Source organism: Corythoichthys intestinalis, chromosome 19 (assembly GCF_030265065.1).
Source record: "Corythoichthys intestinalis isolate RoL2023-P3 chromosome 19, ASM3026506v1, whole genome shotgun sequence".
Lineage (NCBI taxonomy): Eukaryota > Metazoa > Chordata > Actinopteri > Syngnathiformes > Syngnathidae > Corythoichthys > Corythoichthys intestinalis.
In genome coordinates this window covers 1,863,556-1,889,824 of record NC_080413.1, presented here as the reverse complement: position 1 = coordinate 1,889,824, position 26,269 = coordinate 1,863,556, and the positions used below count along the sequence as shown (strand labels likewise).

The 26,269-nt window shown below is 43.8% G+C and overlaps 1 protein-coding gene across 1 annotated transcript; it reads left to right on the top strand.

The window, feature by feature from the left end:
* The first annotated feature begins 796 nt into the window (after window positions 1-796).
* Window positions 797-26,151, top strand: pex7 (peroxisomal biogenesis factor 7). Its single transcript, XM_057823536.1, has 11 exons — window positions 797-910; window positions 3,206-3,336; window positions 7,953-8,010; window positions 8,083-8,236; window positions 8,299-8,376; window positions 8,441-8,549; window positions 12,840-12,946; window positions 13,093-13,206; window positions 13,284-13,339; window positions 20,381-20,480; window positions 25,631-26,151. The coding sequence occupies exons 2-11, from the start codon at window positions 3,219-3,221 to the stop codon at window positions 25,718-25,720; spliced, it is 984 nt and encodes a 327-aa protein (XP_057679519.1). The 5' UTR covers window positions 797-910; window positions 3,206-3,218; the 3' UTR covers window positions 25,721-26,151.
* Window positions 26,152-26,269: the final 118 nt, after the last annotated feature.

Genomic DNA, 26,269 nt, shown 5'->3' with positions numbered 1-26,269 from the left:
TAAATGACGTTAAAAACTAAAAATTAGGGCTATCAAAATGATCGTATTAACGGGCGGTAATTAATTTTTTAATTAATCACTTTAATAAATCACGTTAAAATATTTGACGCAATTAACGCACATGCCACGCTCAAATAGATTAAAATGACAGCATAGGGTCATGTGCACTTGTTACTTGTGTTTTTTGGAGTTTTGTCGCCCTCTGCTGGCGCTTGGGTGCGACTGTTTTAATGACCGTGAGAATTGTGTAATTATTGACATCAACAACGGCGAGCTACTAGTTTATTTTTTGATTGAAAATTTTACAAATTTTATTTAAACGAAAACATCAAGAGGGGTTTTAATATAAAATATCTATAACTAGTACTAACATTTATCTTTGAAGAACTACACATCTTTCTATCCATGGATCACTTTAACAGAATGTTAATAATGTTAATGCCATCTTGTTGACTTGTTATAATAAACAAATACAGTACCTATGTACTGTATGTTGAATGTATATATTCGTCTTGTGTCTTATCTTTCCATTCCAACAATAATTTACAGAAAAATATGACATATTTTAGAGATGGTTTGAATTGCGATTAATTACGATTAATTAATTTTTAAGCTGTGATTAACTCGATTAAAAATTTTAATCGTTTGACAGCCCTACTAAAAATGTTTGAAAATCGGTTGAAAACGCAACAATTTCTAGGTTATTTCCATTTTCCAAGTACTAGCTCTGATGACTTGAAGGTCGAGAGGCGCAACTCGTTCTGTCTTAAGATGGCCGCCTAAGTGAGGACGTCACTCCTAGTTCAAATACCTATGCGGTTGTTTCAAAAGGTCGCCTGCCCAGCAGAGGGAAGACGCGAGCGAACAGCAGAACAGTTCCACGAAGAAGACAACAGCGACTACGAAGAAGGTAAACCCGGAAATAACAATTTTTCAGGGGGATAAACGTCCCTATTTAGGTCGTTGCCAGCGCCTGCATCTACACAATAAAGTGACAAATCGAGTCAATAACAGCACATTTTCCCTAGAAAGTGATAAACTTCAAATTAGACTTTTTCAAACTCATGAAAACTGTCGGAAACCGCAACAAAACTGAGCCGACGGCAAGTCGAGGATGGACACAAACTAGTACCGTCCAGTTTAACAAACGTCGATCGTGTGCAAATGTCCAAGTCTCCATTGACATTCCGGCACAGTAGTGGTTTTGAAACCCTAAAAGCGGCAAGTTTATGAACGTTAGAAACATTTTTAGTCGATTAGTAAAGGCTTAATCCATACAAACGCAGAGTAGGAATAATTCGTTCACAAGGAAGCCAAAAACAAGTTGCTCGGTTCGCTCGTATGTCGAAACAAATCAATTTATAGACTAGGGCTGCCACAAATTGCATGTTTCATACTCTGTTAATGAATTCTCACGTTGTTTACGTTTACGGTCCTCTTACTCTGGTTTGAACAATACTATTTGACAGTGGCTTCAGAAGACCGTCATAATTATGACATAATGTCATGAGCATGAATGAATGCTTATGACACATCTCATGAAGTGTTAACAAGCAAATGATGACCCTTTTGAATAGATGTAAAAGATACGGATTGGACCTAAATGGTAATAGTGCTATCATTTGCCGGATGACACTTAATTAGAGATGGGTAGTAGCCCAAAATTTTACTCAGAGTAGCGTTACCTTAAAATGATATTACTCAAAAGTAAAAGTAGTCATCCAAAAAAATTATTCAGGTACAAGTCAAAAAGTTTTGCTTGAAAAGAATACTCAAGTAATGGGTAACATTGTGAGTAACTGCTTACATTGTCAGACCCCCCCCCCCCCCAAAAAAAAAAAAAAAAAAAAAAAAACATGGTATATTTTTCTCTCAGCACAACTTCATCTACAGTGGTATGAAAAAGCATCTGAACCTTTAGGAATTTCTCACATTTTTGCATAAAAATCACCATCAAATGTGAGCTGATCTTTGTCAAAATCACACAGATTGGAAAAAAAAGTGTCTGCTTTAACTAAAACCACCCTAAAATTTACAGTTTTTCATATTTTAATGAGGATAGTATGCAAACATTGACTGAAGGGGGAAAAACAAGTAAGTGAACCATCACATTTAATATTTTGTGCCCCCCTCACCCCCCTTTGGCAGCAATAACTTCAACCAGACGCTTCCTGTAGCTGCAGATCAGTCTGGCACATCGATCAGGACTAATCCTGGCCCATTCTTCTCTACAAAACTGCTGTAGTTCAGTCAGATTTCTGGGATGTCTGGCATGAATCGCTGTCTATAGCAGCATCTCAATGGGGTTCAAGTCTGGACTTTGACTTGGCCATTCCAGAATGTGTATTTTGTTCTTCTGAAACCATTCTGAAGTTGATTTACTTCTGTGTTTTGGATCATTGCCTTGTTGCAGCATCCATCCTCTTTTTAGCTTCAACTGTCTGACAGCCGGCCTCAGGTTTTCCTTATTATTATTAAGTGGCATTTGCCATGTGGCAAAAAAGAGTTTTGCCATGTGTCATTTTTTTTGCAATGTAGCATTTTTTTTGGTATGTGGCAAAATTGATTTTGCCATGTGGCAAAACGGATTTTGCCATGTAGCATTTTTTTTGCCGTGTGGCAAAATGGATTTTAGTTTGTCACATTTTTTTGGGTGGTTATGTGGCATTTTTGGGGGGCATATGGCAGTTTTGAAGGCCATGCACTTCCATGCCATTGACGACTATGCACGTCCAAATTTTCCATTCATTTTAAAGGGCAGAAAAACGGGTGGCTGTGATTTTTGACCATGCACTTAGCATTACTGCGCATTGACATTCAACTGGCAACCAAGTCAGGCAATGCCATTGACGTCTATGCACGTCCAAATTTTCCAAAATCCAAATCCATTTTTCCACTTACCAAAAAAAATGCCTCATGTAAAAATTCCATGCCACATGGCAAAAAAAAAAAAAAGCCACATGGCAAAAAAATCTAAATCAATTTTGCCACATGGCAAAAAAAGAATGCCACGTGGCAAAATCATTTTTGCCACATGGAAAATACCACTTTTAGTTCTTGCTGTCTCTCCTTATTATTGTCTCGTCTCCAAAAAATTGTACACGCAGGTATGCTGTTATACCGTTCCTACCAATGTTGAGACCAAACCTACACGCTTGATGTCATTGAAACATACTGATGGTTTTTGTGTGTGTGTGTTTCTCAGCAACGCGGTCAGGATGACGACCGCGACCAAGGTTTACCGCTGCCGGGCTCTTCACGGCTACGCGGTGAAAGCGTCGCCGTTCCTCCCGCGCAGACTGGCGTGCGCCGCCTCTCAGCACTACGGCATAGCAGGTGGTGGCCGCCGCCGCACGCTTAAACCGCCTTCAGCCCGGATGCGTTTTGTCACGCAAGATCGCGTTCGTCATCACACCGGCCTTTATGTCGCAGTTTAGCCTAGAGTGACCATATTTTGATTTCCAAAAAAAGAGGACATTCGGCCCGGCCTCGAGATACTTGAATTTTACTCGCAGTTCACTCAAAGAGGCCTATATCACTTTAATATATTTAAAGTGTGCCTCCTCAGTCTGGACAGAAAAATTCAGTTTTATAAAAAAAAAAAAAAAAAAAAAGCCATATAGTATATATTATATACAGGGGTGCACATAATTTTTTTGCCCAGGTTCTCAGAGGAGGACCTGGAGATGCGACTTGGTCCTCATTGAGCTTGAGAGCCGACCCGCCTGATGCGATAAATTTATGACAAGCTTTACTTAGAGCCAATTAACTTTAATTAATTATATTAACAATTGATGCTTGATTAACATCAACTGGCAGAACAAAATTGCCATTACTTTGAAATGAAATGTAAAGAAATAAAAAGCACCAATTCAAAATAAAGGGCATTATGCGGCTCCCACATTAACTCTAAGCCTTTTTAAAAGTGGGAAATCCTCCTCATAAGACCTCATTGAACGTGCATGTTTAGCTTTGTAAAATGCGAGCAAAAACACGTTTGTCAGTGCATGTCGCTGTCCATTACCTTTATTCCCCCACTTGTCCATATGGTGAGTGGGGTCCTGTTTGATATCAATAGTTTGCTTAATTGCCACATGCTCTCTGTTTTTTTCGTGCTTTTCAAAGTTTGGATGGCTGAAATTCTTTGACCCTACATAAAATGCGCTGCTCTTATCGGCGACATTGGGATTCTCACGGCACATTTTGTACCACATTTCCGTGCGAGCATCATTTGCTTCTAGCCATGGTACCTCATGTCGCCACTTTTCAGCAAAAGTCCTTTTTTTCGGTAGCTCCGGTGACGTCTCTGTCGTCTGTCTGTCTTTTGACGGGGGTGGGGGAACACGGAAGTAATTACTCAGTGTGGCCTGCCTCTTCGACATTTTGAGAAGTTATTTTCTCCTGTCCGCCGCAAATACAGTGGTCAGCCATCGGTACGCAAAAGCGTATGGAAGCCGTTGAGGGCCAGCGCGTTTGTCTACGTCCGGTACGCATGCGCGCATGCGGACCACTTATGTGCACCCCTGATTATATACTATAGGGTTGTTCCGATCATGTTTTTTTGCTCCCGATCCGATCCCGATCGTTTTAGTTTGAGTATCTGCCGATCCCGATATTTCCTGATCCGATTGCTTTTTTTGCTCCCGATTCAATTTCAATCATTCCCGATAATTTTTCCCGATCATATACATTTTGGCAATGCGTTAAGAAAAAAATGAATATATACATTCAACATACAGTACATAAGTACTGTATTTGTTTATTATGACAATAAGTCCTCAAGATGGCATTTACATTATTAACATTCTTTCTGTAAAAGGGGTTCAAGGATAGAAAGACTTGTGGCTTTGTATATTGTGACTAAATATTGCCATCTAGTGTATTTGTTGAGCTTTCAGTAAATGATACTGCAGCCATTCAACTCAAATGCATGATGGGAAGTGGAACCATGACTGTGCGTTGTGCTACCAATTGATATATCTTCTCTGCGTTGGGAAATAACATAAGGTGTTACGATAAAGATCAATTGCTACCTTGCTTCCCATGAGATTTCTAATTGTAGGGAGAGTGATTGTAAGGCTTTATCCAATTAAAAAAAGGCTCCAAAGGCTGCCAAAATTCACTCTACTCATTTTACGCTGCCTTTTATATCCTTATATAGGTAAAACGGCGCCATTACAGATTGAGCGCGACAATGCGTGAGTGGGTCGTGCAACGCATGCATTAATTGCGTTAAATATTTAACGTGATACATTTTTTACAAATTAATCACCGCCGTTATCGGGATAAATTTGATAACCCGACCTTAAGCCTAAACTAAAGACTCTGGATGAGTGTAACATATTATGTCTGTAACGTTAAATACAATTAGAAAACGATTTAATTAAAAAATATATATGTATTAAAAAAAGGTATTTTTTTGCCAATTCCGATACTTTGAAAATGACGTGATCGGACCTGATCGATCGGGATGCCGATCGATCGGGACATCTCTAATCACCACAATTGTCGTTGAGAAATTGTTATTCCCACTCAATTTATATTCTCATTCAATGTTCGAGATTACAAGCAAACAATAACCAAAATAAACCGACAAACTGTTCACCCAGCATGTTTCCAAACGCAGCAGTTCAAAACTACGTTTCCCATAATGCCTAGCGCGGCTTAGCTCACTGATAGCTACCCTATTAGCGAGTACCGGGAGACGAGGCAAAATCAAACTTTGCTATCCAAGTTTACAATCATCGGTAGCGCAGCGATTTGACATCAAACGGGATTTTACAGATCACGCCAGTACAAAGCTCCGACAGAAGTCAAAAGTTGCCATTATATACGTATTTATCGTAAAAAACTCTTAACAACTGGGGAGGCGCTCTTACTTAAACTATAATACTAACATTAAACCAAATACATGAACGCAGAACAATTAATACAAGACTAATACAACATACTGCATCTCTTTGAACCCATATATTGTATAATATATAACAGAAGACCCATGAGCCACATTAACAGAAGATAAACTTACAGAAAGGTGTACGGAGCACGATAAACTCCTTATAGAGGTCGGACATCCGGGCATTTAATGATGTCACCAGCGACAACAAAGCGTCGCCATATTGAAAATGGGGCAAAAGACCAGTCACAATTAGTTGCTTTGTCGGCAGTGACTCGTGATAATAGTAAGCCACGTTTAAGACGTTTTTAGGAAAAAATACGCAAAACACACCTAAAATCAGGGGTCGCGTTAACCGAATATTTTCCGTCGTTGACCGGTTTTTTAAAACGGTGACGGAAAAAACTGAAGTCCATCCGTCATTTTGACAAGTTGCAATTCACACCCCAGACCACAGGGTGGCGAGTGAGCATATTAATTAGCTATTGTCTCTCTTGATGCGTGACGTCGTTGGCCTTACTCGGAAAAATGTCAAGGCAACTGAGTGTTTGCCTGGCACGGCCAGACTGTTCTCCCTGTATTTTTCAAACACTGAGAGAAAAGTCTGGGACACAGCCTCTCGAGTAGGTACAAAATCAATCGACAAATCAGATTTGTTTATTTGCGTGACGTGTTCGTCACGAGCAACGTCACTCTTGCGCGCCGAAAGTCGTCTCTACAACAACACGGATGGCGAACGGGAGAGCCGAGAATATGTTCCAATCCGCGGTAAATTCAGTTTTAAATGAGCTAAAACACATTGACACGAGACATTGACAACAGTCTGTCTCGCGCTAGCCATGTTGAATAAACTCCGTTCTCCTCGTATGTTTACTTCCGCGCGCAAGTCCCTCGTCCTGTCCTCGTCGCTTTGCTAACGGCACGTCTGCCCGTCGCTGATTGGTGCACTCCGCTGTCTGTTTGCCTCTTGTTAAGCTTGTTCGGACAGAATATTAATTAAAAATGAATGAAAACTAAATACTATTGAATATGTCATTATTATCATTTTAAAAATGTAAGTGACGGGCAGGGCCGGCCCAGGCCATTTGGGGGCCCTAAGCAAAATAATGCCAAGGGGCCCATATTTTTGGCACACCATTTTGTCACAGTGTACTGTGAAACCCATACATGCAATCCAACCCATACGTCCATTTTTTGGATATTTTTCAGATTTTGTTGCACTGCATACTTCAGACTTTTCACCCCAAATGATTGTCAGTAGTTACAGTAGATAGCGCCAAACCTTTTTCTAAAAGAGGAAAAGAAGTTAAGGAAGAACTTTTATTTTTTAAGCTTGAAATTAAGTATCAAAACTCACAAAAGTCAAATAAAGCAAACTGTAGGAAACAAAATAGAATATAAATTAATAAATAAACATATATAATAATAAACAATTGCCAGATTGGGGGCCCCCTAGTGGTCAGGGGCCCCAAGCAGCTGCATAGTCTGCGTATAGGCTGGGCCGGCCCTGGTGACGGGTAAAAATAGATCATGACCGGATTGTTATGACACTGTCAGTCAAAATGACAGACAACGAAAAAGTCTAGCGCAACCTCTGCCTAAAATATATGAATTTTAGACGTTTGTCTATGGAATGTTTAGCTGTGCGTTCTCCTTTCACAAAAAGGCGACAGGTTGCTAAGCGAGGTGACGTCATTGTGACATCACGCCGACTTCCTCCATTGTAGTCTGTAACTGCCTCTTCTGTTGCCAAACCGTCAACCCAGTAGATGGCGGTAATGCCCCATAATACAAGGGGTGAACTGTACTCCTCCCGCTCCTACTAGTAGGAGCCACTACAACGCAGGCAAGCGCTGCCCCCCAGCGGCTGGAGATATTGTCTTCAAATTGGTCTCGTGAAAAATCATAAAAACCGGACATTTTCATGAATTTATAAAACCCGGCCGGATGACGAGGACACGACGTGAAAGGTGGACATGTCCGGGCAAAAGAGGACGTTTGGTCACCCTAGTTTAGCACTAACCCGGCTAATCACGGTGACATCTCTGCCGGCTAGGTAGCGGCTCACTCTTGGTGCTGGAAGACGCGCCTGACGGCGTCCACCTTGTTAGAAGGTAAACAAGGGCTGCGGCAGGCGGCGCGGCTACAGCGCCGAGACTCGATTTGCGTTTTTTGGTCCGCGGCAGATGGGAGTGGAGCGACGGCGTGTTCGACTTGTCCTGGAGCGAAATCGACGAGAATGTGCTGGTGGCGGCCGGCGGCGACGGCACTCTGCAACTGTGGGACATGCGACGGCCCGACGCCGCCCCCTTGCGGGTCAACAAGGAACACACACAAGAGGTCGGGAGGGGGCGGAGCTCGCTCATGCCTGACCGCCGGCACGTTAACGTAACTTCTCGCAGGTGTACTCGGTGGACTGGAGCCAGACCAGAGGCGAGGACGCCATAGTATCGGGTTCCTGGGACCGCACGGCCAAAGTGGTGCGTGTTAGCCGCCGTCTTACTTTCTCAGTTTCCCCGCTCTGACCTTTGACCTCCTCCACAGTGGGACCCCTTTCTCGGCCGATCCTTATGCACGCTCGTGGGTCACCAAGGGGTCATCTACAGCACAGTTTGGTCCCCTCACATCCCGGCGTGCTTCGCTTCAACCTCAGGTGTCTCGCCGATGACGGGATATCCGCGCGCACTGTCACCGCAAGGGGGCGCCGATCTCCCGCTCGTATTGACATGTCTTGACGAGCAGGTGATCGGCACTTCCTAACGAGTCGACAGTGGCTGATGAAGTACTCACTTTTCTTTACTTAAGTAAAAGTACAGATACAGGTGCAAAAACATGACTTAACCCCTTCAGACAGGCAAAAAAAAAAAATCTGCACTGATTTTTACTCTACTCAAACACCAGAACGAAGGCAAGGCAAGGCAAATTTATTTATATAGCACAATTCAACACAAGGCAATTCCAAGTGCTTTACATCACATCGTTTCATCGTTTCGATCCAAAAACTCTATCTAGCATGTATCACCGAGTGTCGAGTCACAGCTGTGAATGACCGCAGCTGGATTTTTGGGGGATTTTATGGGTGAAACATGGTCATATAACAAGGGTCGCGATGCAGAAATCACAGACATCAAGGAGTGGTCGAGGTGTTCTTTTTCATATATTTACCCTTTTAACCCTTTGTTGCCAAATGTATCACATTTGATACACCTAAAATTTCATGATTTTGAGACTAATTCAGAATTTTGACATTTCTTTTTGGGAAAAAAAAAATGATGGACGCAAGTCAACACATGCATCTGCAGGTTCCATTAGAAAAAAAAAAACTGGGTTTAGCAAATGTTATAGATATTAGAGCGCTTATTACACATATTCATTTTGACTTTTCTTTTTACAAATTTGAAAAAAAAGGTTGCATGGGGCGATTATTTATTTATCATCTAAAATATTGGAGAAATGCGACAGTAGCGAAAAAAATACAATTAAGCGATAGTTATGAGGTAGACATCCGTGACCTTTTTACAGATGCCAATTCTTTCATTATGACGTAATTTGTTTAAAATATGTGAGTGAATAATTTTTTAAAGTTTTTTTTTTTTTTTTTTTTTAACTAAACATTAGACATCAATTAATGATTCTAAGCTAAACATGACAGACATTTCGAATAATAAATACGATTACTTCCCTTCTTTTTATGGCTAGGTTGAAACAAAAGCGGTTGCGTGACATCTGTAAACAGTGGTTTCCGGGGTAAGACGGACAAATTAAAAATAGTTCAGGGGCTTATTGCAGAATGAATCTGCTATGGCAGCATATAGACATATTGTTCTATCAAACACAACAGTTCTTTTGGCATAAAATACAGCAGATAATTTTAAAGAGGGGTGCAAGAGCAGAAACTGCTTTTTCAGTCTTGTCTGTGTTTTCCGCTTGTCCTCGATAATAACGTGGCAAATGGCAAAATATACCTATAAACTAAATTAGGAATGCATTAAAAAAATAAAATAAAAAAACATTAGTTCAAAGTTCAAACGAAAACTAACCTTATGTTGATCTTAACAGGGAGCAGCTGAATTCAGCCATGTGAAATGAGTTATGTCATATTCACATCTGCCACTATAGGGCAGTGTATCAACCCAAATCCATCAAACTAAATGCAAACATTTCAAACCAAACCATTACAACGCCACTTTAATTGAATGAATTCTCGAAGCAGTAAAATTGAATGCAAATCTTTTTCCTAATCGAATTACTGGAGTTAATCGAGTAATCATTGCATCACTACGGAAGACTTTACAAAAGTAGGCTAAGGGTAGAGAGGAAACTAGTTAGCCGTCTTGGCATGCTAACTAGCCACTAGCCACGTTTTCTGCCTCGTTAACAAGCTTATGCTATAGTATTTTTTTAGACACACTAAACACGCTGGAGTGAACTTCTCATAGCTGGTGGGAAACTTACATTAAATTTTGTGCAAACTGACAGATGATGGTCACGTAAATGTAAAATCATGTTGGAGGTGTTGCTTCCCGGCGACCACGTCATCTGTCCTTCCTCCTCTGAGCCGCAGCAGTCTCTTTTCGCTAGCCGGAGTACTCCCATACTAGCGACTTTGTCTTTTTTGAGGGGGAAAAAGCTCAGGTGAAGTTTCACCGACAGACACAGGACAGAGCACCAACCGGAGGATGAGGGCTGAGTGCTGCTGCTCCAAGCCAGGGATTTTCGCTGCATTTTTGGGATGTATAAAATAGCAAATACCTTACTGCGATAGGACGGAAAATTTTAGTGGTTTTGAAACCGTGACATTTTCATAACACGGTAAACTTTGAAACCGGTAATTGGCACATGCCTACTTACGAGCCAAAAGATGAGCCTGCAACCTTAAAGTAAACAAAATCTACGCTACTTCCCAATCACTAAAGACCCACGAACTGCGAAGGATTGGATTCGTGACCTGTTTGTGAATAAACCGAGTGATTCGAGCATGTCTGCAACAGGAGGATTAGCTTACAGAGAGCGCAAATGATGGCGACCTAAAACGTACATTTGAGATAACAGCTCTCCGAGATTCTGGATTAAAGTCATTCCGGAATATTGTGACATCGCTACGAGAGCACTGAAAACCGTGCTACGATTTCCAACATCGTATCTTTGTGAAGTGGGCTTCTCTCACTTTCCCATCTCACTTAGATGGGACCATCTCGCCTAAACGAAATAACCTCATGCGTCACATAGGGCTGTCAAAATTATCACATTAACGGGCGGTAATTAATTTTTTAAATTAATCACGTTAAAATATTTGACGCAATTAATGCACATGCCCCGCTCAAACAGATTAAAATGACAGCACAGTGCAATGCCAACTTGTTACTTGTGTTTCTTGGAGTTTTGTCGCCCTCTGCTGGCGCTTGGGTGCGACTGATTTTATGGGCTTAAGCACCCATGAGCATTGTGTAATTATTGACATCAACAATGGCGGGCTACTAATTTATTTTTTGAATGAAAATTTTACAAATTTTATTAAAACGAAAACATTAAGTGGGGTTTTAATATAAAATTTCTATAACATGTACTAACATTTTTAAGAACTACAAGTCTCTCTATCCATGGATGGCTTTAACAGAATGTTAATAATGTTAATGCCATCTTGTTGATTTATTGTTATAATAAACAAATACATATGTACCATATGTTGAATGTATATATCCATCTTGTGTCTTATCTTTCCATTCCAACAATAATTTACAGAAAAATATGGCATATTTTATTGATGGTTTGAATTGCGATTAATTACAATTAATTAATTTTTAAGCTGTAATTAACTCGATTAAAATTTTTAATCGTTTGACAGCCCTAGCCTCCCACTGATTCATCAGGTGAGTTATATTTTCCCTGCACTTAACACGATGGGGCTAAAAACAAATGTTATTTTATATATGCTGTATTTTTCTGCCGCACATTGCCGGTGTTCTGACAAATTTTGTTTGCGCGTAACGTTAAAAATGGCAGTGAATGCAGCAATTCCAAAGTAAACACGACAAACATTCTTTAAAGAAAGGAATAATAACTTCCGTTTGATCATGGACGGACATGCAGAAAAGTTCTCCTCAGACACATCCTGCCATGTTAGCTGCACACAACAACTGCACGCCGACTTCGCCGTGTCGTTAAGCATTAATTTACGGCATTTTCGTGTTGCACGTGTATGTTTATGATGTAACTATTTTTTTTAGCACTGTTGGATAACATTGAGCGTCCAACTGAATATAAATGAGGGCTTTTTCACTGCCACAAAAGCTTTGGAGCAAAATTTTTTAAGGGTGCAAAATTTGACAAAACAAAACAACAAAAAAAAGACTCAAATCACATTGGTCCGTGGTGCAAAAAAGGTTGGGGACCCCTGATTTAGATGATCAGGAACTCCCCTGATCCATTCATTCATTCATTTCAGTTGAATTTGCGCGTGCGATTAGTGTGCGCAGTTTCCCTCGAGCCTCGCATGTGGCTAAAATGTCAGCTAGCTCAAATTGTCACGCTGCACACACCCGCACAATCACTCTCACGCAAAAGGTCACCGAGCAGCCAACGTGCACGGACGAGCCCGTCTGCACGCGTAGGATCAGAAGACGCTCGTTCCTGCGCTTGAAAAAGCGGAACGTCTAAATGTCAAAGGAACCGTGGGCCGCCGACGCCTTCTCGTTCGGAGAAGGATATGCGAGAAAAAGGCCATCCCGACTTTTGACGGCGTCGAGCGCTTGACGAAAAGAGGTTCGCTGAGATGGTAGAAAGCGCGGCAATTGCTGGAAGAATTAGCATGATTTTCCGTCGTCAAGACTCAGTAGGTGCAAAGTGACAAAGCTTGACAAGTGAGAATAAAATCAAAGTAGCTGCGTTGCAACGACTAAATGTAATCCTCTTAACCAAATCTGCGAAACGTTCTCTCGCTCAGGTGACGGGACGCTCCGTGTTTGGGACACCAAGGCCGGCGCCTGTCGATCGGTCGTCCCGGCCCACCGTGCCGAAGTCCTGAGCTGCGATTGGTGCAAATACGATCAGGTGACTCTTTGCAGTAAGCCGGGGCGTACGCCTCGCTGTCGTCGGGCAGAAAACGCACAGGCTAATAGCCTAGTTTGGCACAAATTTGGAAGTTTAGCGGTCGGGGTGAAGCGCTACCCCCGTTAAGTGTGAATCCCCTGTGTCAGAATATCCTAGCGACGGGCTCGGTGGACGGCACCGTTTGCGTTTGGGATTTGAGGAACCCCAGACAGCCCGTCAATCAACTGAGAGGCCACGCCTACGCGGTCCGACGGGTGAAGGTATGTTCCGCCGTTTGAGCAAATTCCTCGTCCTCGGGTGTCTTTTTGTATGCGTTAACACGTGGTTGTGTTTGTAGTTTTCTCCGTTCAGCAGCGACATCTTGGCTTCCTGCTCGTACGACTTAACTGTCAGGTAAGGCGGGAAAATCCCAAATGACTTATTTAGAAGGCCTCGGCCTCCAAATAGGAAAAGTCCATTGACTTCATTACCTATTCGTAGGGGGCCTATTTTGAAAAACTTCCAATATTTTCCGAACCAAAGCTGCTACCGACCTTAAACCAAAACAGGAACCTACCTTCGCCATATACTGTATGAGTCTCCATGAGCAGCGGCATCAAAAAATTCAAAGTCGTTCCCTTATAAAATCTCAATGAATTGTTTCCTATATACAGTGTATCACAAAAGTGAGTACACCCCTCGCATTTCTGCAGATATTTAGGTATATCGGTCATGGGACAACACTAACAAAATGACACTTTGACACAATAAAAAGTAGTCTGTGCAGCTTGTATAATACAGTTAATTAATTTTCCCCTCAAAATAACTCAAAATATAGCCATTAATATCTAAACCCCTGGCAACAAAAGTGAGTGCACCCCTTTGAAACGACATCCCTAAATGTCCAAATTGAGTACTGCTTGTCATTTTCCCTCCAAAATGTCATGTGACTCATTACAGGAGTGCTGTCAGCATCGCTGCACAGATTGAAGAACTGGGGGGTCAGCCTGTTAGTGCTCAGACTATACGCTGCACTCTACATCAAATTGGTGTTCATGGCTGCCCCAGGAGGAAGCCTCTTCTGAAGAGGGTACACAGGAAAAGCCCGCCCGTCTTATCAGACCATAGGACATGGTTCCAGTAATCCATGTGCTTTGTTGACATGTCTTTAGCAAACTGTTTGTGGGCTTTCTTGCGTACGGTCTCCAGAAGAGGCTTCCTAGAAGAAGCTTCATACCATATTTTTTAATATTATTAGGGCTGTCAAGTTTATCGCGTTAACGGGCGGTATTTAATTTTTTAAATTAATCACGTTAAAATATTTGATGCAGTTAACGCATGGACGGAATGACCCGTTCATGAGTTGCCTCAAACAATTTACAATGACGCTTTAGCACATTGAGACCGAAAAGGCAGAGAAATGCTAGTGGACACAGGCTGTCATTGGTCAGTCACGGTTGCGTTGGTCAAATTACCATCATGCATTTGGGCGGAGCAGGAGACCTATTTTTTCTTAACACGCCTAGTTGAACACAACGCAGAACATACTGTATACCATTTGCAGCCACTGCTGACAGTCATGGTTGCCCAACTACCCATCATGCGTTTGGGCGGAGCAGGAGACGTTCTTTTTCTTAACACGCCTAGTTGAACACAACACAGAACATACTGTATACCATTTGCAGCCACCACTGACAATCATGATTGCCCAACTTCCCATCGTGCATTTTGGCCGAACAGTTAAGTCGCTACAGTATCATTTAGTGAAGGCACTACAAAAATAATATTCCGATCTCTCAAAAAAAAAAAAGTTCACAAAAAGAAAAGCGCTCAATGCAGAGAGAACTGGCATTCCCAATCAAATAGCTATGCAAAATACACATAAATGTTAATAATGTTAATGCCATCTTGTGGATTTATTGTTATAATAAACTAATACAGTACTTATGTACAGTATGTTGAATGTTTATGTCCGTCTTGTGTCTTATGTTTCCATTCCCACAATAATTTACAGAAAAATATGGCATATTTAATCGATGGTTTGAATTGCAATTAATTACAATTAATTAATTTTCAAGCTGTGATTAACTCGATTAAAAAATTTTAATCGTTTGACAGACCTAAATAATATTATTATAAGGATTCTCATGGACATCACTGCTTCATTTATGGCAGTAAATGTCAAATTTAAGTTTTCATCGTTGCCAACTGGGGTGGCAAGCCTATCTTTTAGGGTGTCAGTTGCCCCTCCCCCCACACCCAGGTGACACTTCCTGAATCCTTGAAACTTTCCAGCAAATTGGTTGGGTGATTACACCAGGCTTTGTGTGTGGACAATGCCCCCTTCTGGCTAAAACCGATATTATACTGTACATATATTCCGTATAATGGTTGTGTAAACGCTTAATTAAAATAATGGCAAAAGGGCACTTTTGCATGATCGTCGTGTAAACGTGGCCTCAGGCAGACAGAGTTTGCCAGATCACTCCATGTTGTTTGGGTTACGGATAGGAGCTCCTTTTGCTTTGCCCTGCGCAAATGCAGCCATTGACACCTGTGAGCAAAGTTGACTTCCCAAAGCTCGGAGAGTTCCCGTCGGCCCGGCCGTCGGCGTGCAAACAGCGCGCGGCGTGACGCACAAAGCCGACGGACAGGTGAACACACTTGTGGCACAAAGGCGACAATGGGAGGCGAGCGAGGAGTTACCGTGGAAACGGAGCACAATGGACTCTTTGTGCTCACGCTGTTTGTCGCGCGCAAACAAAGTTGGGTCTCGCCGAACCCCGAAAGACTCGGGAAGGAGCGCTTTTGAATTGAATACCTTTATTGTCATCGTACGCCATGTACAACCAGATTTGAAAACAAAAGTGATAAGTTACACAAGTGTAGGGCCAGTAAATTATCAAATGGATTTAAAGGAAGCCCGTAAGTGTATGCATGTAGATGGCAGAGGGCAACAATAGAGGCGGAAAATAATAAATTTGAGGCGGAACAAATGTGAATAGGGCCCGGGTGCGATGAGCAAACAAACGGGAACCCCCCCCCCCCCCCAAGTGGATCGACCACAAATATGTTGCAACACCTAAACACGCCTCTACAACTTCGAGTGGACATCGGGGACAGTGCCTCTGGATTGGCAGACCAGGATGGTGTTCCCCATTTTAAGAAGGGGGACCGGAGGGTGTGTTCCACCGAATGAGGTGGGGAGAGAGGGGCAGATCACACTCCTCAACCTCCCTGATAAAGGGGTGCTGGAGAGGAGTGTCCGTCGGGGAGTTGAATCTCGGATTCAGGAGGAGAAGTGTGGTTTTCGTCCCGACTGTGGAACAGTGGTCCTCCAAGTCCTCGAGGGTGCGTGGGAGTTCGACTAACCGTTCTACATGTGTTTTGTGGATTTGAAGAAGGCATTCGACAATGTCCCTCGCCGAGTCAGGTGTGGGGTGTTTCAGAAATACAGGGTACCGAGCCCCTTGGTAAGGGTTGTTCACTCCGGTCTGCAAGGAGCCACACTGCTCGACGCGATCTGTCCCTGCTTGTCCAGGTCAGGACTTGCACCCGCGCCGGACGACGTGTCCAGCACGGCTAGCAAATGCGTTTCACTGTAGGTGACGGACGTCGGGGTCACCAGCTGAAGGAATTCGGCCTCCGCTGGTGCTCCGCTGAGACCGATTCATGAGTCAACCGGGAGGAGCCAAAATTGTTTTTTTAATTTTTAGATGAAACCTTTCCACAACAATATTTACATTTTAACTAACTAATTAACCTATGAATTCTTTATGTTCTTTTTAACACAAAAGCATGACATCATGTAGACTAGAGTTGACACAGTGGCTGTAAATGGCGAAACTTCACTTGAGCTTTTCCGCACTCAAACAAAAAGAGTCATTCAGTTTAAATTTGAAAAAAAAAAAGATTCAGAAGTGTTTTTACTTTTTTATAGAAATTATTTTGTACTTGCTCTAATCTTGAGCAACTTGAGCTGTGGCTGTGGGTATAGTCTATAAGTTATACTTTAATTTTATTAAAAATATTTGTTTTTTTTAATTGATAATTCATTTAATTTAGCAATATATTCATCTTCCAATTTGCAACTATGTTCTGAAAAAAAAAAAAAAAAATCCTGTTCAAGGGGAAAAAAGTTATTTTTTTTAACTCATACATCTCAAAATAACACATTTTGGAGCTATAATTCCAATACCGTGATACCGTGAAACCGCGGTATTTTTGTTCAAGGTTATCGTACCGTCAAAATCTCATACCGGCACATGCCTAGTAGCGACTTAACTGTTCTGCTCAAACGCATGATGGGAAGTTGGGCAACCATGACTGTCAGTGGTGGCTGCAAATGGTATGCAGTATGTTCTGCGTTGTGTTCAATTAAGCGTGTTATGAAAAAGATCGTCTCCTGTGAGGGATAGGAATATTATTTTTGTTGTGCTTTCACTAAATGATACTGTAGCGACTTGACTCTTCCGCCCAAATGCATGATGGGAAGTTGGGCAACCATGACTGTCAATGGTGGCTGCAAATGGTATACGCTTGTGTCCACTCGCATTTCTCTGCCTTTTCGTTCTCAATGTGCTAAAACGGCGTCATTGTAAACTGTTTGAGTCAACGCATGAACGGGTCATTCCATGCATACGTTAATTGTGTCAAATATTTTAACGTGATTAATTTGAAAAATTAATTACCGCTCGTTAACGAGATAAATTTCACAGCATTCACTTAAATAACTGCAGAAATACGAGGGGTGTACTCTCTTTTGTGATACACTCTATGTTCCTATTTGCACTGAGGAAAAATGTGTTCATAAATCTTGGAAGTACTGGTTTGATGGACCTGTACTTCTGCCCTGAAAGCAAGAGAAAGAACAAGCTGTGTCCGGAGTGTGAACTCTCACAGTCAATGCTTGTTGCCCTACGGTTGTAGGTGTCTGGCAGAGATGACAGCTGCACTACTCCGATGCTCTGCGCTGATATCCCGACACTTTCCAGAGCCCTCCTGTCAGCCCGAGAGCTGCACCTGAACCACACTAAGGCTGCGTTCAGGCATATCTGATTCCAAAGGGATTACTCCTCAAATCTGATTTCCAGGGCTGATTATTCACACTAGATTTTAGCAAGTGCCCTATTCAGATCAGACTGAGCCACGTTATTGACACACTTGGCAGGTTGCTGTGGTAACCAGTGTTGTTAATAACGGCGTTAGAATATAACGGCGTTACTAACGGCGTTATTTTTTTCAGTAGTGGGTAATCTTAATTAATTACTTTTCTCATCTTGGCAACGCCGTTACTGTTACTGAGCCGGGAAAGGCGTGCATTACTTTGCGTTACTATGTTGGTTGACGCGAGACAAGTCTGAGAGAGACGGCCTCACGGAGACGGGAGAGCAGAGCAGGAGTGGGGACGCCGTTGCAAACGCGATGCTAGGTGGCTGTTTTCCGAAATTTCCATGTTCGCGGTGAATTAGTAACAGGCACACTTTTGCTCAATAGACAATGTTTATTGATTACAAAATGCAGAATAAATGCAAAAGCAAGCATAACAAATGTCAAGGATGACGCTAGATTTGAGTTTGTCAACCCCAGAATCCCTGCGTTATCATTACAGCAAAACAAAAAGTCCCCTAGCAATGAAAATCGCTTACCGTGACAAATGAGCGGGGAGCCAACACACTCCGGTAAGGCGGCGAAGGAAGTCTGCCCGCGGGTCACGTACGGATCGCCTGGCTTTGTTCCTTCGCCACCTAACCGGAGCGTTGGCTCCCGCTCATTTGTCACGGTAAGCGATTTTCATTGCCAAGGAACACCTGGTTGTGCTGTAACGTAGCGCGAGGATTCTGGGATTGACAAACTCAAATCTAGCGTCACCGTTACCCTTGTTATGCTTGTTGCTTGCTCTTGTGGGATTGTAATCAATAAATCTCATTCATTCTGCATTTTCTAATCAATAAACATTGTCTATTGAGCAAAAGTGTGCCTGTTACCGATTCACCGCGAACCTGGAAATTTCGGAAAACAGTGGCTCCAATAATACCTGACTGTAGCCGAGCGCCGACAAACTACGCCCACATAATGCTACGGTAGAAATCATATATTGTAGAACTAGATGCAATATGACAGACACAGTGGCATTAGCAACATATCTAAAGAACTAGATGCGTCAGTACACAGTCGCCATCTTAAAGCAGTAGACCTCTTTGGAAAGCTCTGTTGTAGAGAACCTTCCTAGCGAACCTAAGTAACCTTTTATCTAAAATGCTCCTAAATCGGCAAAATCTTGACTCAAATCTATCTTTAAATGATGAAACTGTTTTAAAACTTACACATGTTGAAAGTAGACAGAAGGGAACTAATGCAAAAACGGTAGCAATTTTAACAACGGTTGATTCACAACATTAAATGACTTCCACACATAGCAAAGGTTACTAACTGTTATCGCAATATCCGCAATACCCCAGTGTCTAGTAAAGTTTAGGGTAAAGAATTGGGCTAGGGCCAATTGCCCTTTAAACTTCGCATTGTGTGAACTGTTTTGAGAAAAAAAAAATTATCACCAGTTACTTTGCCAAGTAACTAATTACTTTTACATTCAGGTAACTGAGTTACTAACGCAATTACTTTTTGGGAGAAGTCATTTTTAACTGTAATTAATTACTTTTTTAAAGTAAGATTAACAACACTGGTGGTAACAAAGGTTTCACCCAACATAGAGTGACGTCACGGACAGTCAAATCCAATTTGAGCTGTTCCGACTGAGAAGCGTGTTGGTTGACGCATTGGATATGAAAATATCCTCCCTATTTGGTTTCAATACATCTGTCAAAAATTCCATTTCTTTGCTTTGCTGCTGTTCAGACTACAAAAGAGCCATTTGGTTTCAATCTGGATGGGCTAGAAATCAGATTTTTTTGTGCTAGTATTAACAAGGCCTATGATGTTGTGTTTCAACGAGCATGTCGCAGGTTGAACGGCGGGCCGGGCCGAGCCGAGCCGTAAAAGTTGGCTCGTCCGCTCCGGCCCGTAAAATTTGACCGACCAATCAGGCTAATTGAAAGCCTTTCTCGACTATTTCTGCTGAATGTGTGCAGTGTGTGTGTGCGGTGAAAAGCCTGACGCAGCAAAGCCTCCCTCCCTTTAGATTCATCCACTTTGCAAATGTGATTAAATCACGGCGAGAGGGAACACTGACCGCCAGCGGCCTCCATTACACACACACACGACCAACCACAGGAGGATTCCCGCCAAGTGTCACCGAAATGTGTCTGTGAATGAATTCATGGCAGAATGTTTGATTGCGAAAATGATTCGACACAAGTGTGAAGGTTGCGGTAGAACACGTCATTTTGCGAGACGTCTGCTGATGGGCAGAGCCTTAAAATGTCTGGAAATTACGGGACGCCACGTGCTCCTATTTAGCACAAATTAACAGAACGCTAATGTTTGTCATTTGAGGTTTTGGGAGCGCAAGAGGAACCTTCCTTTACTGGAGACAGTGACGCATCACTCGGAATTTGTGTGCGGCTTGGACTTCAACCTGCACGTGCCCGGCCAGGTAAGTCTGCATTGTAACAGCGCCGTCAAAATCAACTAGCAATATCTAACCTAGAGATAGACCGATTATTGGCGACGATATTTGAAAATTTGACGTGTATCGGCTTTTTTTATTTTAATCCGACCAGCCGATACGAAAATATCAATTTAAAACTGAGTTATTTCGGCTCAGATGCAGCCATGCTTCTCTCTCCTGGCGTCAGGAATTCGGGCAGGCAGGTGGTGTGGACCCAAATGCAGGGAAACAAACGCAGCAAGGCAGGTGGCGGTGAACTCAAAAAACATTTTAATAATTACTAACAAAAACACAAAGTACAACCAAAAGGACGCGGGATCAAAAAGGCAATGTTCAAAAAAAACTTACTTAATCGGAGGGACTGGTAAACGAGGGCTTGGACAGGACTTGAAATTGACATTGACAATGACGCAACAAGGAGTGAACAGAAACTTGGAGTTTATATACACACAGAGACAAGGGGTAACGAGACAACGAGGAACAGATGGGTGACACAGAAGGATGCAGGTTGGCGGATACACTAGGAGCAGGTACAATAGGTGAAATCAATGGACAATCAAAGGAACACACTAGGAGGGAACCAACACAAAACCTAACACCTCTGAATCTGAATCTGAATCTGAATCTGCATTAGTATTCACCCCGTTCTGCAAAACCTGGAGCCTAGCCCAGCAAAGACCATCTCCAGTGTATTCCATCTCCTCATTGTAAAATCTGCCAGAGAACTAAACATCCTTTTGAGAGGACTCAAGGTTAACCTACCTTGGAGTTACCCTTGACAGGACCCTATCCTTCAGGGGACAGCTGCTAAGGTGAAGTCACGACAAAAACCTGTTAGGCAAGCTCGCTGGTGCAAAGCGGGGGGCAGCAACCTCCACCCTGAGCACCTCAGCACTGTCCATCCATCCATCCATCCATTATCTTCCGCTTAGTCCGGGGTCGGGTCGCGGGGGCAGCAGCTTTAGCAGGGAAGCCCAGACTTCCCTCTCCCCAGCCACTTCAGCCAGCTCCTCAGGCGGGATTCCAAGGCGTTCCCAGGCCAGCCAAGTGACATAGTGTCTCCAGCGTGTCCTGGGTCGACCCCGGGGCCTCCTGCCGGTGGGACATGCCCGGAACACCTCCCCAGGGAGGCGTCCAGGAGGCATCCGAACCAGATGCCCGAGCCACCTCAACTGGCTCCTCTCAACGCGGAGGAGTAGCGGCTCGACACCAAGCCCCTCCCGGATGACCGAGCTTCTCACCCTATCTCTAAGGGAGAGCCCGGACACCCTGCGGAGGAAACTCATTTCGGCCCCTTGGATCCGGGATCTTGTTCTTTCGGTCACGACCCACAGCTCGTGACCATAGGTGAGGGTAGGAACGTAGATCGACTGGTAAATCGGGAGCTTCGCCACCCTCAGCACTGGCCCTTTCATAATCTGTAGCAGAATACTGTACACATGTCTGGTCCAGGTCATCCTACGTAGACACCCAGCTCAACACAACCATGAGAACCATAACCGGGATAATCTGCTAAACACCACTCCCCTGGCTTTCTGTACTGTCAAACATAACCTCGCAACACATCCGACGAGTAGCACTAACTCAAAGGATGCTTCAAAAAGCCAAAGACTCTCCTCACCGACCAATCCATGCAGACATCTACAACTCACCCACTGCTCGACTGCCATCCAGATGGCCGATTTGGAAAAACCTTCCGCCAGCTGACAGTTTGGCAAGAGGAGTGGAAGTCCAAGGAAGTCCCAAACAAACACCTGGTGACAAATCCCAACCAACGGGTCCCGGGTACCAAAGTCCCACGTAGACAGTGGTGTACACTCAATCGCTTCAGGACTGAACATTGCCCCTGCTTGGCCAGCCTCCACAGATGGGGCAGCAGCCCTAGCCCACTGTGCGCATGTGGAGAGGAGCAAACAATGGAACACATCATAGAGGCTTGCCCCCTTCAAAAACTGGAAGGAGGATTATGCAGCAAACCAGGAGGCAACTGCATGGCTTAAAGACTTTACATTTGCTAAATTAATAAATTCACACCGTTCTCTAATTTGTTAAATAGTAATGGTAAATAGAGTTTCACTTGTATTGCGCTTTTTGACCTTATAAGGCCCTCAAAGCACCCCCCACAATAGCCTCATCTACCTACTGGTGATGCAGCACCAGAAGCAACATGGGGTTTAGTATCTTGCTCAAGGATACTTAGACGAGGTCATCAGGGCGGAAAATCGAACCCACAACCTCTGGGTTGGGGAAAGACTAGTCTACCACTTAACCACACCACCCCTTGTTTTTTAGCATTTGCATGATTCGAAATTTTTTAACGCCAGTTTTTACACTTGTACTGAAAAGTAATATCGGCTCCAAAAATCGGTTATCGGCCCCTCTGAATACTAATAATCGGTATCGATCCTGAAAAAAAACACATCGTCGATCTCTACTCTGAATGCTCGTATTCTATAGTACGCTAAGATTTTCCTCCCAAGGCAAATGTGAATAAAAGTAAGTTGCTGAGCAAGCTAATGATTGCGCGGTCGCACGTGCAAGCGGCGCTTAGAGTGTCCGCTCGCTCCTATCCGGACTCAACCGCGCGTGTGATGGATTCCCCTCTTTATGGCCGGCCACATTTTGCAGACCGTGTGTGCGTGAGGTGATAAATCTCAGATGACTTCACAGCTCTCTCTTGTAGGAAAAGAAACTCTCGACTGCGGTTGAATGCGTCTTTGTGTGGCAGGCCGCACACGAGTGTTTGACCGCACGTTGTAGAGAAGCACGGCGCGACGGCCCACATGTGCACTCTGACCCTTGCCTTTTTAGCAAACAATTGGACACGATTCACAGGGACTCGGACTCGAGTCGACTTGAGTCAGAAATTTGGTGACCCGCAACTCGACTCGGACTTAAAAAAACAACATCTCAAAATTGGACTTGACTCACTGAGGCTGGGAGGATCCGAGACTCGACTCGACTTGTGAGGCAGTAAATCGAAACTCGTCAAGCTGACTCGGGAAAAACTTGGATTGTAGATTGGTTCCCACCTGCCAGCGATCCGCTCGGTCGCCTTGGCCGCTCTCGCCACTTCCTCATATGAACATCATTGCAATCAAAAATCATGACTCGTCTTTACAACCTCGAGACTCGACATAACCCCGAGGATCGACTTGACATGACTCGACATAACCTCAAGGATTGACTCGACATGACTTCGTGACTCGACTCGGCTCAGTTTGACATAACCTTGAGACTAGACTCGACATGACTCAACTCGACTTGACCTGACTCGGCTCAGCTTGACATAACCTCGAGACTCGACTCAACATGACTCGACTCGACATGATTCAACTCGACTTAACATAAGCTTGTGACTTGACTTGGCTCAACTTGACATAACCTTGAGACTTGACCCCACATAACCTTGTGACTAGACTGGATATAACCTTAAAACTCCACTCGACATAACTTTGTGACTCGACTCGACAGAACCTCACGACTTGTCTTGACTTGACATAATCTCGTGACTCGACCTGACGTACCCTCGAGGCTTGACTCGACATAACCTCATGACTTTACTCGATGTGACTCGACATAACCTCATGACTCAACTCGACTCAACACAACCTCGTGGCTTGACTCAACTTGACCTTGTGACTCGACTCCACATGACCTCGTGACTCGACTCCACATAACCTCGTGACTCGACAACCTCGTGACTCAACTTGGCTCAACTCGACATAACCTCATGACTTTACTCGATGTGACTCGACATAACCTCGTGACTTGACTTGACCCTGTGACTTGACTCGGCTTGACTCAACATAACCTCGTGACTCGACTCGGCTTCACTCGACATAACCTTGTGACTCGACCTGACATATCCTTGTGACTAGACTCGACTCGACAAAACCTCTGACTTGACTCGACTTGACCTCGTGATTCGACTCGATATAACCTCGTGACTCGACTCGACATGACCTCGTGACTTGACGCCACACAACCTCGTGACTCGACAACCTTGTGACTCAACTTGGCTAAACTCGACATAACCTCGTGACTTTACTCAATGTGACTCGACATAACCTCGTGACTTGACTCGACATAACCTTGTGACTTGACATAACCTCGTGACTCGACTCGACCGTGTGACTCGACTCGGCTTGACTCGACGTAACCTCATGACTCTACTCGACATATCCTTGTGACTCGACTCCACATATCCCCGTGACTCGACTCGACATAACCTCGTGACTCGACTCGGCTTCACTCGACATGACCTTGTGACTCGACCCGATATATCCTTGTGACTCGACTCGACTTGACCTCGTGACTTGACTCCACATAACCTCGTGAATCGACAACCTTGTGACTCAACATGGCTAAACTCGACATAACCTTGTGACTACTCGATGTGACTCGACATAACCTCGTGACTTGACTCGACCCTGTGACTCGACTCGGCTTGACTCGACGTAACCTCATTACTCGACTCGACATATCCTCGTGACTCGACTCGACATATCCTCGTGACTCGACTTGACATAACCTCGTGACTCGACTCGGCTTCACTTGACATAACCTTGTGACCCGACCTGACATATCCTTGTGACTCGACTCAATTTGACTCAACAAAACCTCGTGACTTGACCTCAAGACTCGACTCGACATGACCTCGTGACTTGACTCCACATAACCTCGTGACTCGACAACCTTGTGACTCAACTTGGCTAAACTCGACATAACCTCGTGACTTTACTCGATGTGACTCGACATAAACTCGTGACTCAACTTGACATAACCTCGTGACTCAATTTGACTCACCAAACCTTGTGACTTGACTTGACCTCGTGACTCGACTCGACATAACCTCGTGACTCGACAACCTTGTGACTCAACTTGGCTAAACTCGACATAACCTCGTGACTTTCCTCGATGAGACTCAACTTAACCTCAAGACTCAACTCGACATATCCTCGTGACTTGACACGACATAACACTCGTGACTCGACTCGACATAACCTTGTGACCTGACTTGACGTAACCCCATGACTCGACTTGACTCGACATAACCTCGTGACTCGACTCGACTTGCAGACAACGGGTTGTGACTTGGATCATAGTGACGCGTGCAATTTTCTGCGTTTTAGGTATTGGACTGTTCGTGGGACGAGACGGTGAAGATCTACACGCCATCTTGTTTGTCCGCCCGTGACGTGGAGGGGTCGCGGCCGACCTGACGGTAGCCCCTCGTGTCGAAAATGGGTCACTGTCACGAGCGTCTGGCGGGAAAGATGCCGGACGGTGTTTTTTGGCTTCTAGCTCAATAGACGCTACGCAAAAACCTAAATCGTGAGCTCGCTGAGCACAAACCATGGACGAGTTCAACATGCTGCTGTACAGTGTGTTCACATAAGTGTTCTTGTTAATGAATGTTGAAACGCGTGTATGTGTGTGTTTGCTCATCGTGCGTGTGTCAACGCCTTAATGAAGTGTTTGATGTTGCTGGTAAAATGAACGTCTGCTAATCTTCGAGCCACAATAGACCCCCTCCTCCGCGTGCTAATCTTCTGGCCGGGTTAATTGGAAGGGTAATCCCGTTCCCGCTCCCCGCGTTCGACCTCAAAGTGATTTTCTGATGAAAAGTTTCAATTAAAAGGAAAGGACTTTTCACGGCTGTTTGTATAAGGGGTCACGCCCCCTCCTTTCCCATCCCCTGCGGCACACTCATCTTCCTGGGACTTCCTCCTATTCACACTCAAGACGAACCTGTGAGTGCATGCGTGGGC